This window comes from Haliotis rufescens, unplaced genomic scaffold, assembly GCF_023055435.1.
Source record: "Haliotis rufescens isolate VD_foot unplaced genomic scaffold, xgHalRufe1.0.p SCAF_4, whole genome shotgun sequence".
Taxonomy (NCBI): domain Eukaryota; kingdom Metazoa; phylum Mollusca; class Gastropoda; order Lepetellida; family Haliotidae; genus Haliotis; species Haliotis rufescens.
The window spans coordinates 22,606,842-22,626,104 of record NW_025964112.1 but is presented as its reverse complement, the minus strand read 5'-3'; the positions used below and the strand labels follow the sequence as shown (position 1 = coordinate 22,626,104).

Sequence of the window (19,263 nt, the reverse complement as noted above, 5' to 3'; positions counted from 1 at the left end):
ACAGCTATGGCATGTTACCAGTCCAATACAGCAGGTTCTGTTCAGCTGCAGGGATTGGTAATCTCTCACGGAAGTATAGAGATGGACAGCTTACCACTTATAAGAACTGTGTTCAGACAGAGTATAGGGATTCCTGTGAAACGGCATTGTTAGAAGAAGTCGCTGGTTATGAAGATTTAGATGGCATAAATATCATGACAGATGCTCGGCATGGCTGGCGGAAAAATGCCAAGGACAGTAGTGTTGTGGCCATTGGTGACCACACACACAAGGTGTTAGCATGCCCACATATCACTAAACAGATCGATCCCGTCTCTCAGAGACATGAAAAGATTGGAACTGTACAAATCTATGATTACCAAGAAGAGAATGATGTCCGTGTTAAAGTCCACACACATGACAGAAATTTATCTGTTAATAAATTCATTCGGGACAGTGGAACTACAATTAACCAAAACGATACATGGCATGGTGTAAAATCGGTAGCCAAATCTCTTTCTGCTGTATCCAGTGGGCCAAAATATAAGCATGGCAGTACCTGGCATGAGCAGCTGTCTGACAAAGTACATCCTGTCACAACTCACTTTCATCATGCCATTCGGAATTGTTATGGTGACAGTGATTATCTGAGATCTTCCCTCTTAAATGTGATCGAACATTAAAAGAACAATCATTCAGACTGCAATCCTTCATCTAGATGCAAGAAAGATCCAAACTATGAACCATCACGTATCGTGCTCACAAGCAAGAAAGCAATCTCATTATTGAAAGGAGTCATTACAAATACAGTCATTTTCAAGTACCCAGATGACTTCAATTTGGCCAAAGATACATTCTATGTTGAAAGTTTCAATAATGTTATGAATATTTTTCAAGATAAAAGAATCTCATTTTCTGACCGAGTGTATGACATGAAGTCTCAGTTAGCTGTTTGTCACTGGAATGAAAATGTTGATAGGAGCTTCACTTCCGAGTGGCATTCAAGGAATCCAGGTGCACAGAGATGTCGCAGGAAGAAGAATTACAAATCTGTCTCCTACAATTACAGGGGCAATGTATGGAGCAGATATTTAGGCAGATTATTTTGACCTGAACCAATTACTTCTTGCCAACTGATAGACAGATAACATATTTTCTCTTGCTGACACTTTTAATTGCTGATTTGTTTATGACTTTACTGACAACTATAAATTATCTCCAGTGTTACTTCATGGTAAAAGTCTTGAGAAAGCTGTGAGAAACATTATTACATGAAGACACAGTGAACATGGAAGTTGGAGAAGATAGACTGTCTCTCACATTGATGGTAACTCCTTTGCAGCGAGAAACTATTTACAGTTTATTTCATCACCACAACTGGGATATAATAGAAGTTCCTCACTCCGAGACAACAACACCAGTTACAACTGTGCCGGATATTAATGACCCTGATGATGACCCCGAGTTTATGATCCAACAGGGAGCTGATGCAGATGAGTGTCCTCATTGTTTATGCAAACCATGCATAACGGACTCTAGTAATAAGCAGATGTGGTGGGAAGAAGACATCCTTCAAGACAATGTTCATAATTCTGAACTAAGAAAGGGACATTATAAGAGATTTTGGACTATGCTTCTTCACCGAGGTGTATGGAGGGATGCACGTTATCAAGAAAGAAAGAGACAGGCATTAGAAAGACATGTGAACAGACATCACTTGGTTTGGAATGGAACCCGACACAAACGTGACCTGATGCCAGATTGTGTTATAGTACTAGTTCGGACATGGCTACCAAATCCACCAAATAAACCATATTTGGGACATACCTGGAATTGATGCTACGACTATGTATTTGTTATGTTTGCATCGGTATGTGGAATACGCCCTTTCAATAATTGTGTTTCTTCATTGTTTATGTAGTATTATATTGATGTTATTGTTAATAATGTACTCTAAATTATCCTAACAAGGTAATCTGTTAATGCCATTGTTGTAAAGTTAGAAAGATCAAAAGAACTTTAACAATTGTGCTTATAGTTCATTTAAATGATGAAATGAGCGCCTGTAATGACACACATATTTGTTGGTTGTAAACAATATATATAAGTACCTATAAAGGTACTTTGCCATGAATTAAAATGTGTAAATGAATAATGGATGATCTTTCGAGGAAACCTTGACATTTATGTTGGGCACCTCCTCCCTGTTGCGGATACTTGACACACTAAGTGGGTGAGTGAGTGAGTGAGTGAGTGAGTGAGTGAGTGAGTGAGTGAGTGAGTGAGTGAGTGAGTGAGTGAGTGAGTGAGTGAGTGAGTGAGTGAGTGAGTGAGTGAGTGAGTGAGTGAGTGAGTGAGTGAGCGAGCGAGCGTGCGTGCGTGCGTGCGTGCGTGCGTGTGTGTGTATAGAGTATAACTGAAGTGCTGTGATTGAAACTTTTTGTGAATAATACTTTTGTCTTAGAACTCATTTTTTTGTAAATATGTACATTCATGAATAAGTAAAATTTCATATATTGTTATCAAATGATTCTGTCTTTTTTCTTCTGAATTTGTAGAGAAAGTGTAGTTGGATTCAGGATTTACTACAAGGCACATATTTATTCTTGTAGTAAATTCCATGCTTAACCTTTGACCTCGCCAGGCTCCCACCAAGCAGCAAAACCGTTAGAGCTCTGTCACTCATGGGCAGATAAAATCTACACTGCTGAGGAGTAGCCAATGGGAGACTAATTAGAAACCCATGGGTGTTTTTTTCAGTTTGCACTCCGGCCTTTAATTCTTTCATAAAAGAACAAACATGTGAGTTAGTTTGCTTACTTGATTTAACATCCGTTTTACTTTATTATAAAGTAAGACATGAATATTAAATATTAAAGTTACTATTACGTGAATTTTAGTCCAAACACAGCTACTTTATCATCGATGTTGAGAAATAATGTTTGCTTGTTTAACGCCGGACTCAGCACTATTCCAGTTTCCAGCTACATGACGGCGACCTGTTAATAATCGAATTCGGACCAGACTAACCCGTGATTGATATTATGAGTAACACCCCACTCGAGCTATGTATACTTACCACCCTGCAACAAGCAGTGGTTGATGGGACCGATTGTAACCGGAGACATCTATTAATATGGACACAGTAGTGTTGTTTATATGTACATATATATATTGTCAATGCAAGAAAATTACCAGTCTAGATTATCCGCCCAAACAAATTTAAATGTGGCGTAAAGGGCAAAATGGCGGTGAAACTAATATGAATGGACCATTGAAAATCAGTGATGACACCAGGTGTTCGCGAAAAGGGTAAGCATGTCCTGCCCTACAGGTTGTAAAGAAAGCAAACAAAAAGCATAAAATGATGACACAGACACTAACGACAATTTTACTGTTACAGAAATCCGACATGAACTTTTTTGCAAGAGTAAAAAATATGCATTCAGCAAATAACTTTGTGAACCTTAAAAATATTCAATCAAAGATACACCATAAACAAACAAGTAAACACCAGAATGAACATAGGTCTTTTGCACTTGCAATATACGTATTCAAAAATCGTTTGTAGTTGATGTTATAGGATTAATATACACATGTACTTCCGCCTTCTAGACTTTATTCATATAAGCGACCATGAGGCCTATTGTACAATGTATGTATAACACACGTACAAAGTATCAGTATCATTTGTTCTTTGCTTGAACACATTATCTATACACAGAATTAAATTGAACTAAATTTTTTGTCGTTTGTGGCACATAAATAAATAAACTTTCGTTGATTTGGAAAAACTATTATCATAGCGTGGTATATATTTCAACCTTAAATGCACATACAAACAGATAAACAAAATATGATATTCATCTTCAAGACATTCACCACAATGTTATAAGAAAGAAGCATCAACTGGATATTTTGTTCTTTGGAATGTCTCTATTTTAAAATTTTCATATCATTGTAACCTGATCTGAACTTTGCCAAACCTGTACGAAAAGATAGATTCTTAATGCAATTTAGATATAATTCCGGTTGGAGTGAGGTTTTGATGTTATAATATGTTTCTAAAGTAGAACTATTATTGATCCTGGATGTCCATTCTTGTACATAATTATCTTGCAATCTCTTAGTAAATACTGTCATGAACACTTTAACATCACCATCTTCTTGCGCCATCCATACAAAAACCATAGCCATACATAAACAAAATATTTCTAACAACTGATACCCAGTATATATTCCCTACATTGTTATAGGTTTGCAACATATTGTACATAACAGTGCTTTACATATCTATTTTGTGGTAATCTTGTTAACCTAAACCAATACTTGATAGTCCACATATAGCTGACCATTACTAACAGTTGGAAACAGTTCAATCTTGGATATAAGACATAATTCATCGTGTTTTGAGACAATACCAATATAGCCATACTGAATTTGTAGCTGCTAGTATCAAAGGCGTACGAAGGATGTATTTAAGCGATTAGAACAGTTGTGTAAGATGTATTCCTATACAATCAATACGTTATGCACTTTTTTGTTCGAAAAGTTTGGAGGCAACATTATGGAATATTCTTGGTGACCAAATCCATCTTTATGATGTTCAAATTTGTGTTTTATATCTCTGCTACAACAAGTGTTTCTTCCATTGCTTAGAATCTATTAAACCAACTGTTTGTCTGTAAATAAAAGTGTTATAAAAGCAGCAAACTGAATATGTTACTTGTTCTTCTGCCCATGCATCAAAGGTATATCGTTGTTTGATTGTAGGAACTCCGCGATAGGCTGACCGTCGATAGTATATACCCAATTGTCGATAAGGATTCCAATTTAATAATGTTAGCCATCGTCGATATATTGAGTTAATATAGTTCAGGCTGACGAGATTTCATTTTTTTCATTTGTTTCAGTTAATCAAACCAGCTGCAGCAACATTTGTTTGCTGTGTAACTTTATTTTTACGTATGACGTATGAAATGTGTACAATAGGCAAAATTTGATTGGGTATTACACTATAATTATGAGTGTTCAGTGGATACCTATTGTAAACAACTGAAGGTAGGATATCATTATCATGCCAGTTGATACATGTTTTCAACGTTCAAATCACACATTGTAAGCCGTACTGTTGTGCAGTCAGATCTAAACATGATCAATTTATACCCTCGAGTACAAGGGTCAAACAAAATTTTCAGTTCTGGTCATTTACAGTTTCTAATTTTGAAATTTGGAAACAAAGGGTCTTGTCATGGCGAGACGTCGTCCAACAGAAAAATGGCATTTTTTAGGTATGGATAGGACTTGAATGTCATATTGTGCTATTGTCAGGAATCTCTACATTGACCATATCATCATAAGTTGTCTGGACCAGAAACACAAGCAAAGAGTGCAGGGCAAGGACATACCAAGAACAGGAAGGCCACAGAAGACAACACCGCATGATGAAAGGGGCTTAATTCATATTTCGCTACGAAAGCCACAATCAAAAGAACATTTGTTCCACAGGGCTCTTTGGTGGTGGTTCCGTCACCGATGGGGTTGTGTGTCCTGTGACTGTAAACTCGATTTGATAATAGTTTGAGATAAATTAATTTGGCAATGTTACCTTAACGGGATCCTGGAAATCAGTGTGGTCCTAAATTTTGACAACCATCACTTTCCTTCACGATCTGTGTTCATGGTTGGCAGCATCACTCCTCACAAAAATCGTGCAATGTTGAACCATTTGCGTCGGATTGGCTGGCAAGAAGACTTTGTCCAGGCCCCGATTCCTCGAAACAAACCTAAGTTCAAAAATTACTTTTGAGAAAACTCAGCAAAGTGCATTTCTCAAACCAACTGTGTTCAATTGTATACTCAAACTGAAGTCGAAACCACGTATATACATCATACAAAAACATCTTGTTTGAAACTATTGACATCAGATTATAATGTCTTACTATTGTCACAAAAGGCACTTTCTGTTGATGTCACTGCCTCCAGGAGTGAAGCTGCAGCTGAATCCCCATCTACAGCACAATAAGTAACACAGCATCACCACATATGCAAAACATATGTGCTATCGTGTGCAGACATATGTACTTTACCCTACCTCTGATGGTTTCTACCTGTTTGACTGCACTGGCACTACTGTACATATTAGCATTGAATAAGCCTGTCGCCTGTAGACTAAAGGAGACGCCACCCAATGATATATTGTGTTGTTGATAAATGTTTTATGTAAACTTGAGTTAAATTAATCAGAACATATTGTCTACATTTTCAATAAACTGTTCACTCACCTAAAATACAATATGTTCATTATCACTTTACTCCGGCATTGTATCAATGCTCACACAAGAATAAAGCATCTTTTTATATGCCATAATTGTATTGTAAAAATGTTAGCTACTATTTCAACATGATGAGGATGTAAAAACATGTAAAGCGAAACACTCTACAAACATATATCTTTAGCATGTTCAGAAAACTGTAAGCAGCTTATCTACCTTCAGTTTCAATTCCTCAAGCTGACCTTTGGAGGGGTGGCCTGTCAGACAATGATTCCAGGATCACAACGTTAGACTGGGATGGCGAAGCAGGCTTTGGTCCCCACCTGTCTTAGGGTTCCTTATTGCTTTTCTTTTGCTGGACAAGGGGAAACTACTGCATGCATTGTGTAGGAACTTTTAACACAGATCGTCACAGATATCAACAAACAATATTTCTCTGAATTCAACATTCAATAAGGGGCACTCAAAATCAGGTAACATGTCGCTGTTTCTTCTGAAAAAATAGAGGGTATTGTAACATATTTTAGATGTATTATTAACGGATGTGTGTGTCCGGAGCCAAGTAACACACTAAAAGCATAAATTATGATAACTGTTGCCTAACACTGTCATTTTCAACAAACCCTTATAGTGGATTGTGAGTGAATAAATAATTCAAGGGAAGGCGGGGATATTTATATATGCAAATTATAAAAAAAAACATATATGAAATTGTCCAAGCAATAATAATTATCAGCAAGTACAATAAACAAACAGTGTCATTTGATATGTAAACATACATCTCTGTTTCAAGTGGCATATTGCTTCCTGCCCTCATCTGCAGATCTTCACACGTAACTGGATTTTCTGGAATGCAATTTGCTTCATTTAAGTTAACAATTTTCAGATCTACAGTCATGCTAAAATATTATGATATGTCATTCACTAATTCATCAAATATTTTGGAAATTCTCACTGATAGATCTATGTACTTTTACTGAAATAGGCTACTGTAACATTACATCATTCGTTTTCAACAACAACATCATCAACAAAGGCAGGTCCAGAATTTAGAAAATTGGTGAGTTTTTGGCAGTGTTAATTAGGAGATAAACAAACTGGGGTTTTTTCAATGTAGAGCTAGGTTACCTGTAGAGTTAACCGCGCTTAACTGAAAAGGAACCGAACGCGCAGAGGGCATCACAACCTGGGCTGAATAAAGACAAAGTCTCCATTTAACACACAATGGAATGACTCCTTGGGTGATCTCCCATTAGTTAGACAGCCAGTTGTCAGACACTGAAGTAGGGGATTAATTAGGGCAGTACCCACGACAATGGTACAGTCCTACTCAGTGAGGCATGTCTCAGGGTTCATCGTTTGATCTATCTCTACTTATTTTCTACTTATTTATTGTTATAGTTATTTACTAGATTGCTACTCCAGTTGCATGTTGTACTCTGATTATAAGTTATTATGTTAATCCAATATGTAGTGTTTGATCTTTAAAACTTGTGGAAAATGATGAACTTCTCAACTAGAATACTACTCAAGTTACACTTGCACTTAGCTGCTTGTTATAATAACATTCTTAATATAAAACAATTAATCTTTTACTATCGTGTGCGAAATACGCTGCAGTCGGAAAGCGCACGTAAAATCTCCAATATAAGTAAGTAAGTACTATCGATTTGTCAGAGTCTACTCAGTTTAACCTAGTGTACCCCACAGCCATTAATATATTTGAAGCTAAGTTTAAAATAGAAAACTTCACACAGAGATTCGGTTACATTTCTGCTGTAGAGCACTCATGAAGAGACCGTTGCAGGCATATTAGAGTACAGCCCTTGTGCAGGTATATTACATTTAAAGCAGTCATTCAGAATACAGCCGTTGCGCAGGTATATTTCATTTAAAGCATTCCTGTACAGTAAAGCCCTTGTGCAGGTCTATTACATTTAAATAAGTCATTTACAGTAAAGCCGTTGTGCAGGTATATTGCATTTAAATCAGTCATTTTGAGTACAGCCCTTGTGCAGGTATATTGCATTTAAATCAGTCATTTAGAGTAAAGCCCTTGTGCAGGTGTCTTACATTTAAAGCAGTCATTTAGAGTAAATCCGTTGGGCAAGTACATTATATTTAAAGCAGTCATTTGGAGTAAAGCCGTTGTGCAGGTCTATTACATTTAAAGCATTCCTGTAGAGTACAGCCCTTGTGCAGGTATATTACATTTAAAGCAGTCATTTAGAGTACAGCCCTTGTGCAAGTCTAGTACATTTAAAGCAGTCATTTGGAGTAAAGCCGTTGTGCAGGTATATTACATTTAAAGACGTCATTAAGAGCGCACCCCGTTTCAGGTCTATTACATTTAAAGCATTCCTGTAGAGTACAGCCCTTGTGCAGGTAGATTACAATTAAAGAAGTCATTTAGAGTGCACCCCGTTTCAGGTATATTACATTTAAAGCAGTCATTTAGAGTTAAGCCGTTGTGCAGGTCTATTGCATCTAAAGCAGTCATTTAGAATACAGCCGTTGTGCAGGTATATAACGTTTAAAGCATTCCTGTAGAGTACAGCCTTGTAGGTATAGTACATTTAAAGCAGTCATTTAGAATACAGCCCTTGAGCAAGTCTGTTACATTTAAAGCAGTCATTTAGAGTAGAGCCGTTTTGAAGGTATATTACATTTAAAGCATTCCTGTAGAGTACAGCCCTTGTGCAGGTATATTACATTTAAAGAAGTCATTTAGAGTGCACCCAATTTCAGGTATATTACATTTAAAGCAGTCATTTAGAGTTAGGCCGTTCCTATTACATCTAAAGCAGTCATTGAGAATACAGCCGTTGTGCGGGTATATTACATTTAAAGCATTCCTGTAGAGTACAGACCTTGTGCAGGTATATTACATTTAAAGCAGTCATTTAGAATAAAGCCGTTGTGCAGGTATATTACATTTAAAGCAGTCATTTGGAGTACAGCCCTTGTGCAAATCTTGTACATTTAAAGCAGTCATTTGGAGTACAGCCGTTGTGCAGGTATATTACATTTAAAACAGTCATTTAGAGTACAGCCCTTGTGCAAGTCTCGTACATTTAAAGCAGTCATTTGGATCAAAGCCGTTGTGCAAGTATATTACATCTAAAGCAGTCATTTAGAGTACAGCCCTTGTGCAGGTATATTACATTTAAAGCAGTCATTTGGAGTAAAACCGTTGTGCAGGTATATTACATTTAAAGCAGTCATTTAGAGTACAGCCCTTGTGCAAGTCTAGGACATTTAAAGCAGTCATTTGGAGCAAAGCCGTTGTGCAAGTATATTACATCTAAAGCAGTCATTTAGAATACAGCCGTTGTGCAAGTATATTACATTTGAAGCAGTCCTTTGAAGTAAACCGTTGTGCAGGTATATTACATCTAAAGCAGTCATTTAGAATACAGCCGTTGTGCAAGTATATTACATTTAAAGCAGTCATTTGGAGTAAAGCCGCTGTGCAGGTATATTACATTTAAAGCATTCCTGTTGATTACAGCCCTTGTGAAGGTCTATTACATTTAAAGCAGTCATTTAGAGTAAATCCGTTGGGCAGGTACATAACATTTAAAGCACTTCTGTAGAGTACAGCTTTTGTACAGGTATATTACAGTCATTTAGAGTAAAGCCGTTGCGCAGGCCTATTACATTTAAAGCAGTCATTTAGAGTACAGCCCTTGTGCAGGTATATTACATTTAAAGCAGTCATTTAGAGTTCAGCCGTTGAACAGGCCTATTACATTTAAAGCAGTCATTTAGAGTACAGCTCTTGTGCAAGTCTAGTACATTTAAAGCAGTCATTTAGAGTAAAGCCGTTGTGCAGGCCTATTACATTTAAAGCAGTCATTTAGAGTACAGCCCTTGTGCAGGTATATTACATTTAAAGCAGTCATTTAGAGTTCAGCCGTTGTGCAGGTATATTACATTTAAAGCATTCCTGTTGATTAGATCTCTTGTGCAGGTATATTACATTTAAAGCAGTAATTAAGAGTGCAGCCGTTGTGCAGGTCTATTACATTTAAGGCATCCCTGTAAAGTACAACCGGTGTGCAGGTGTTTACATTGAAAGCAGCCCTGTACAGTGGTGGCGTTGTGGAGCTATATTACATTTAAAGCAACAATGTTAATAAAGAGGCAGCTATATCTCTCCAACACAGTGTAAACAAAAAATAAAAAATGTCATACATTGACGTGATACCAATTATTAACATAAATTACAAGTTTATCCCACTAGTCCCATTTGTCAGTATATAACCACGAGGGATAAATGGATTCTTAGATATAATAAACACATGCCTCTCTACATAAAAAGGTATCTACGCAGCAATGTTCTTCACGTATCGTTTCAAATAATATATTAAATTCAACCCTAAGTCATTATACAGGGCTCTCGCATGCTCAGATAATCAGATATACTTTAAGCTTATATGATCCTAATATACAATGTCTAGCTATTCTCCAATGTCGATCGTAGTGATTAAACGTCAGCATAAGTTGCGATCATATCAGTCTGACGATACCATATAGCACGCTCCTTGTTTTATAGTTTCACTTGTCCAGGGAGGTTTTCGAAAGGTAAGCGAACATTTTAACGTTGTTGTTCTAAAACCTATTTCAGGAGAGTGTGTTCGTGATTTCGTTTGCTATGTGGTATACGTACATACATCCTGACAAAGAGCTGACACATATAGCTACCTCTGTTTTCCATCAGTGAATAAATAATAAATGCAAATAAACGATACATAACGATTTCAGATTTTTATTTAACAGTTCACGTGTAGTTACGTCTATGATCTGTATAGAGGATACAGAATACAAAATATATGATAAGAACTACAGTTAGCATTACCAGATAGTCTTGGGATTTATTATGATTAATTCCCGTGCTCGTGGGTTACGCCAAAGTGGTAAATGTCTAAGACCCGTATCACTTCAGGCTTTCCTCACACATTAAGCTGACACGCCGTGCTACAACTGCTCAAAGCTGCGTCAAACCAAAGGCAACCCGCAAGGGTATCTACTATTACAATGTCGCGTGATATTGCCACGCAGAAATAGAGCAAGGAATACGTATCAAATATATAAAATCTGCGTGAAGAGAATGTCACGATCCTGCCATTAAATAAAAAGGTTTGGCGTATGGTATCGTCTCTGTGCCCATCACCACTTTAGTTGCCATTACCATAGATTCATGCTAGTCTTGTTGAAGAAGGTCAAATTTGAAACGTACACAATTAACGCAATTTAGTGTTTTAGTTTTAACCATCTATTTTCATAGAATTTCACCTGTAGCAAGCTTCAATATCCGAAACAAGTAGTTGTTCTCGCTCCATGATAGACTTTGAGCTAGTTAACAACAGTACAATGCAGGGTAGGTAGTACTGCCATATGTTTAACGGAAGTTATTCCCATCGGCAGTGATTCCACAGTACCAGCAGCATGATGACGAAGGTGGGCAGTCGATGCTGCAGTCCGGTCTCCCTCGCTGTGGTCGTAATGCTCGTGCTAGCAAGTTATATAACTTTCTCTCGCAGAATGGGTAAGTGTCACGACTGGGTAGATTTGTAGAATTCGGGTGAAGCAGCATGATTGGTTTAGACATGTGGATAAACAGAACTTAATGGCCAGAGGTATGGATTATTCAGTGTAGGAATACTTCTCGATAAACCTAATGTGTTTGACAGTCGCTACCTATGAACAACGTGGTATTCAATTTTACTATTCCCAAAGTGAACTTTGCTATTATTGTTATTAAAAAGAATTCAGAAATGTTACTTTAATTAGCGTATCATCTTTAAAGTTGGAAAGGGAAAAGAATACAAACGACAAAGACGAAGTTAACGTCTTATGGCTAGACGGGGGCAATAGACGACCGTTTAAACACATGGCACTTGATAATTTTCTACCACAAATCTGTTCCGCTCCTTCTCAATTGATGATGCAAACTATGTATATACAAGTGCATGATCAGAAGTTTAGAACAAGTATGCCTATGGTTTATGATATAAATTTCAGCAGTATCACTGGGGGTATATATGTGGTTTTATGCGTCCCGCGTTAGCTTTACTTACTTTTAAGAAAGCAAGATCACTCCAAACGGCTTGCATTATGAAATAAATAGAAAGGTTTAACGCTGTCTTCAAATAGGCTGTTTATCTCATCTCGAGGGGTGATAAAAATGTATAGTGCATCGGTGCTGACAGAACTTAAATGATGACAGCAGTCAATGTTTGTTATTGAAGGTTAGATAATGGTCGACCTGGTATATGATGATAAACACATGACAAAACGCACACCAGGACGAGTGGCCAATAATCCCGGTGCGGAGACCCGTTCTGTCACTTACAAACATGCAGAAAGTCTGACGGCGATTCTTCATTGTCGACGTAGTTGTTGCTGATGCGGTGACCGCACTCCACGCCACGACTAGACGTACAATCAGTCGGCCTATATCGATGATCTGAGTCGGTCTGTTCTTGTCTTACCACGTGTGTGAAGATCTGTAGGCAGTGGTGTAAGATCATTGACCCGCATCTCCCAAAACTTCAACACGCCAAAACTCGTACACGTCAGGACTCAAGCACTTAGCTAAAACAGTATGCTTACCTTTTGTTGAAATGGAAGAGCCCAGGCAGGAGATGAAGAAAGATATGGACAACTAAGCCTGGGTAGAAATCACAATGCTTCAATGAATAACGTGACAAGACAAGACAAGGAAAAGTCTATTTCATAGGCCACAGGCCATACACGATGTTAACACACAAAGCACAGTAGTGCGCGCGCACATTTAATAGCTATGATATAATTTTAAGTTTCTTTTATAACAACTTCTCCATTAAACCGTTAAGTATCCAACAGTTATGAGTTTGTTTGATATCAGTGTCTATACAAATCCGCGTTAAGCTATTAATTGTTTATTATATAGTTACAAACTAGAAGGTTCCATAAGGGGGAAAGTGAGACAGATGAACACACATTTGATAAAGACTCCTGGTACCTAAACTGCAGCAGCTCCAGAATCGGATGCCCAAATCCAGGGAGGAATATTCATCATTCAAATCCCCAGTAACTGTCTTGGTAATCCCGACTTTTTTTTGCCAAAATCTAACCTCAGCAATGGTTGCTGCTGCTGAAAGGTCAATTTAAAAATGCCTACAAAACCGGCAAAACACAATGTCATGGTGGGACAGCGAAATAACAAAAGCAAGGAGATGAGGGAGAAAGAACGCCTTAAAAGGGTAAAAAGGGATAAATCAGCCTTCGCCCAAGTCCGAGCAGCCAGGACAGAAGTACGACGACTAATAGACGATTCTAAGAAAGAGTTATGGCAAACATTCTGCAAATCTCTGGAAGAAAAACAAGGTCTAAAACAGTCTGGAGCAAAATACACGCAATCAGGGGTCAGCCGTACCTGCAAAAAAAGTTATCAGACGCCCACACAATCAAAGACAAATGGACCATTCTAGCTGAGCACTTCTCATCTCTGTCAGTAGCCACAGTCTTTGCAGCAAATCAATCCAACAGGAAAATAGGTTTATGCCTAACATATCAAAAAAGCCTGGAATGTCAAGACCATGCCCCAGCCGGTGTCAGTAAGAGCGCAGTTACATCCACTATCTATCATAGATCTCCTAAAGCTGCGAGATGAAATAGCAAAGGCCAAGCTAACTCTATTTCTGAAAGATAGTCAGCTACTTGAAAGTATATAATTGAGCACCCAAAGAAAATCTATCAATTTCTAAAAATATACAATGGAATCACATCAATACGAATATAGAAATTTTATCAATACAAAAACAGAAATCGTATTAATGCTAAAACTCCCGATAAGTGTACCCTATTCATAGACGAGGGCTAATGAGGAGACAGGTCAGTCGGAATTCGTTGAGGCAGAAGGCGACCCCTTAAGCACTTAAACGAAGAAGAAGAGACGTGGGTTATCACACCGTGCTGGAAAAAGAAAAATGGACTTTGTCTTATCACACAAGTGTAGGCAAAAACAAAGCAGTACGACATAGACTATACATTGTCCAGTATATAAGTTCTATTCTATAAAGGACCACAAGTTTGAATAAACATCCTTGAATAGGGGGAAATCGCGTGGATCTGCCCGAAATAAATATAAGCGTAAGATATGTACATGTTCTAGAAAAAAAGAGCCACACTCTTCTTACTTTGATGGCTACTGGTTTAATTGTGTATAACATTCAGCTCATTCCAAATTGATCCGGTGAGAAGCAGAGTTATGACTGCACGAAACACTGCTTGGCGTAAACGAAGGATAGTAAATCATGTGTAACAGTATGCTGATGGTAATCTGCCAGATGATTTACACTTCCCATTTTTAATTTGGATGTTGTGCATATTGCATGTGGTGTGTCCAGTTTTATCGACTTTTATTTATATCATAGGCATACTAGGTTAACAGAAGTGTGTTGACAGTCATTGTAGAGACTAGCACATTCCCAGAGACAGGAAGACATGTACAGTGTATAGTAATTAATTAAGTGATTATGAACCCGACATCCGGATGATGGTCGTCAAACACCGTTGTGTCGAAGTTGAAGGGACGTACTTATTTACTTCCGAGTTATGCGAGTTTCGACACAACCGAAAATGATGAATAAAGAAGGTATATACAGGGACCAAACTTTCACTTCGAGACAAGCGTATGTTTGACACATCAAAGTTCGACACACACAGCGGTATATGTAAATTGAAAGTGAGAATATGGGTTTGTACCCTTTCCGTAAAGCGATCTTAACGCTAGACGATCATATACTACTACTACTACTACAAAGACGACGACGCCTACTACTACTTCAACATCTGATGGTTATACTACTACTATTAATCCATTTGTATTGTACTTTTTCCACGCTGGTTATCACCTCAAAGCGCACCATTATTATTCCGGTCAATGGATCATTATACTACGAATTTCATTCTCAGCTCTTGGGGAATATGCAACCAAAACTGCATGAAGCGCTCGATGGTTAACAGTCACATTAACATCCTACCGGGTTTCCATTCACTGCTGATTGAACAGAACTATTTCGAGCTAAGTCACTTGCCTGAAGAGACGATACACGTAACATGTGTTTCTATGTGCAACTAATGACAGTCGTTGCCCTCAGATCGTTTTTGGAAAGGGACCCTGCTATACTGCTTGGATCCTGCTCATGGAGGCAAGAGTGTACCAGAAGGCTATAGGGCAATGTGGTTCATTTTGGACATTGGTTCAGTTATGTCAAAATGTGTCGGTTGTTGTTGGAGAAAAGCCAAAAATGACGCAGGTCATAGACGTTACCACTCAGGTGAAATTCGGAGCACTGATATTTTCCTGGCAATCAAAGATACAAAACAGGGATCACATGCAGATCCTGGCACTGCTAGAGAAACAAATAAGCACAGCGCATTGTGGCTCCCTAAATAGCCGGAACACCCATGCCCCCATAAAGGTAGCCATAATGCACCGTTTAACTCCCAAATGAGGCTAACTATACTGTGCTCTTTTTTACGTCATTGGCTTCGATAGCAAAAAGTCCTTGTTTTGCCAGAAACGTCCAGTCGATATGTTGAAGTATTTGTACTGAAAATGATGGTATGATCTATACAGGAATTGTGACGTATTTATGTCAAGTAATATTCTAGGTCTTCCCGCCTTTGGGTATCGTTCGATGGCTTATTTTAGGACTTCAGAAACAATATCCTGATGCACGAGTCTGGAGTTACTTATGAAACCACATCCATACCAAAATATAAAACGTCAACGCCAGAGAATACCACGTTGTGCTGACTGTCCCCTATGTGTTATACCTTGTGATGAATTTGAATAGTTGAAGTTAATCTTAAGATCTTAGTTAGTTTAGTATGCAGCCTTTTGGATTTTCATATTGGGACAATTAGGGAAACTTTATTTCCAGAACCGGCAGGAGACGCGACTCATGCACGAGTAGAAATTCGAGGCAATATTACGGATAAAGCCGACATCTACCGAGAAGCTATTCACCAGGTCCATCAAAGGGTGAAGGACAAAGGGGATGACTTGGTCGTGAGTATATTCTACTTTGCATAAAAGATGAATTCATAGAAGGGTTTGAAAGAAATACTTTTCTACCCTTGTCTTAAACGGATTTTCAAGTGAAGTGAATGCTGTTTAACATCGCAGCCAGCAATATTCCAGCTGCATCACTGCGACATGTAAATAATCGATTCTAGAGACCCGGGAAGTATAGGAGGCATCAACACCATCGGGACGCGATGACATGCAAACATCTGAGTCAAAGAGTCTGACCACCCGACTCACTTTAGTTGACTCTTGAGACAAGCAAATGCCTTTACATTGGGATCAATAGTACCCCGGAAGACCACAAGGACAACAGGAATTTAACCTTATTCGCCGAACAGACAGTGACGCGTTTCAAATCCCGTTGTACAATACTTGATTTGGAATAAAAATCCATTTACACTTCTAAGGTAGGTAAGTGTGGGCGCGGGTGCGTGCGTGCGTGCGTGCGTGCGTGGACGCATGTGTTTGTGGAGGATCATGGAAATACATTTCACATATAATCACTCAAGAACATGAGTTTATACGTCTTCAGTTAAAAAATCCTTATTGGTTTAATTTAGAGGTTTTCTTAATGAGCAGGAAAACATAAGGGATGCTTCTAACAGGAATGACAGCATTCTGGTATACTAGTATATAGTGAATTAACACTTCTTTTATTGTGATACAAAATAAGCCGGAGAAGCTGGGGAGTGGTACCCAGTACAGCGAGCAGCACCTGTCACCCATAATGTGCGTTGCTTCATAACGGTGTTATTATTTACAACCAAAAGGTTCAGAAGTATAAAGAAGTTGTACGTACATAGAACTGTGTCCCTTGTTCATCAAGTCAGATTCCAGATCAGAATGTGCAACGTCTGGAACATGAACATTCTGGTCGGTCCCTGTACAGCGAGCAGTACCCCAGATCACTGGGTCCTCCCATATCCCCTGATTGTCAGTACATTATGTTGTGCATTATTGTTACATGTGGGTACAGAAATTTACAATGCTTATGCCACTTTACAGGGGTTTGATGATGGAGAACTTAAGCGGAGGGCGACACACGTAAAAGACGTCTGTTCCATGGTGAACAGTCCAAATATATCATTGGATCATGTGTCATATTACAAACATCTGGACCTACTATACTGCCATGTACCAAAGGCTGCCACGAAGTTTTGGTTCCGAGCCTTGCACATACTGGAAACCGGTCAACACAAATCTCCATTTGAGATTGTACACGGCCCAAAGAGACTACTTACAGAACAGGACTATGGAACGAATGAAGACATGAGATCTATAATACAATCAGCTTTTAAGATAGTATTTGCACGTGACCCCTATCAGAGAATTTTTTCAGCATATGTTGATAAATTCCTCAGTCCTAATGCTATGTTTTGGTCATTTGGAAAAAAAATCATAAAGAGTGTTCGCATCACCCAACCTAACACGACCCTCGGTTGTGGGGAAGATGTGAAATTCAGCGAATTGATAAGATATTTGACAGGAGTAAACCCAAAGTCATATGATCGTCATTTCCGACCCGTCTCGTTACAATGTGACGTATGCAACATACAATATGACGTTATTGGAAAAGTGGAAACATTCGAGCACGACGCCAAGTTTATTTTCAACCAGACTCATGCATCTGAGAGAGGCATGATAATCAAGGATTTCAAAGAAGAGAATAATATCAAGTACATCGTTTTCAAGGTGCAGAAAGCTTTCGGTTTCAAAAAGAGAACTTTGAAGTGCATAAGTGACCACATGGTACATCGGCGTGTATGGCGAGCCCTTCAGATATCAGGGTTGATTAATAAGTATGATGACTACCCATTAAGTCCCGACGAGAGCAGTAAAGCAAATAAGACAGCGATAATGAACTTGATGTTACGTGCGTATGAGCGATCATCGCCTGAGGCCAAATTGAACAAACGGGAAGCTCTGCTCCAAGCTTACAGTCAGGTTCCTTTAGTGGGCCTTGAACAACTGCGGTTGAAATACCTGAATGATCTCATGTTGTTTGGTTATGAGGAGAGGCCATCCTACTTATTCGACAAGGCAGAAACACACAGCCGAGAAAGTCAGGACAGTTTCGACTACTTTGACATCTTGAAGTTGAAAGTGTAGACAAGTTTCATGGCTAACAAGGCACTTTGAAACAATCACACTTCTGCCAGTGTCGATTTCCAAATTGAAACATGTTAACCCAGATATCTGTACATAAAAGGATCTAGTGTGAAACCAACAAAAATAGTTTACAATTAACAATTGTATTACAAACTTAACTAGGTTTACAATTGAACACTTAATACTGCACAGAAATTACAATGGCTGTAGGCAACAGAGTGGTACTGCAATATTGAATGACAGTTGGATAATATAATATAATAGTATCAAATACTGTGGTGATGCCAAAAGTCTACTAAAACAACTGTGTTTTTGTACTTTGATTAGTTTTCTATGTTACGAAGTATATTCACTGAATATTTATGCTTTCACCTGGGTGATAAGGTTTATTCATGTCATTAGAAGGACTATCTTTGATATTTTTTCCCCATCTTTGATATTTTTGCATACCTGACAGGGACAACATGGGCTACCATAATAACAGGATATCTTACATTTTCTGCTCAGGAGGAATACCGTCATTCAAATTTTGTTCTATTTGTTCTGACGTTTTGGATGGCATAAATGCACATACATTCACAAGATGCAAAATTCCATGAGCTTTTAAACTTCAACATAATTCATTAGTTTTAGAAGTGTCAGAATTCTAATATGTTCATACCTTTCTTGATAAATCTCCAGTGGTGTCAGTTGGAAGTCGCACAATTTAGCCATGACTGAGCATAAAAATGCAATAGCCAAGGTATAATCCAAAAGTAATTTACCCTGAAGAGTGAGTGATATTCTGCTACAGCAGACGATAAGTTTGAGCCAATC

General features: G+C 38.2%; 1 protein-coding gene across 1 annotated transcript; it reads left to right on the top strand.

Annotated features, from left to right (window-relative positions):
* The first annotated feature begins 11,690 nt into the window (after window positions 1–11,690).
* On the top strand, window positions 11,691–18,599 carry LOC124132170. The gene is made up of 3 exons (XM_046495924.2): window positions 11,691–11,805; window positions 16,193–16,320; window positions 17,344–18,599. Exons 1-3 carry the CDS (start codon window positions 11,706–11,708, stop codon window positions 18,445–18,447), a joined length of 1,332 nt encoding a protein of 443 aa, XP_046351880.1. The 5' UTR covers window positions 11,691–11,705; the 3' UTR covers window positions 18,448–18,599.
* Window positions 18,600–19,263: the final 664 nt, after the last annotated feature.

Coding starts and splice junctions, on each gene's coding strand:
- LOC124132170 (XM_046495924.2), top strand. CDS start 11,706: ATGATGACGAAGGTGGGCAGTCGATGCTGCAGTCCGGTCTCCCTCGCT. Junction 11,806..16,192: donor AACTTTCTCTCGCAGAATGG/GTAAGTGTCACG, acceptor CTTTATTTCCAG/AACCGGCAGGAGACGCGACT. Junction 16,321..17,343: donor ACAAAGGGGATGACTTGGTC/GTGAGTATATTC, acceptor GCCACTTTACAG/GGGTTTGATGATGGAGAACT.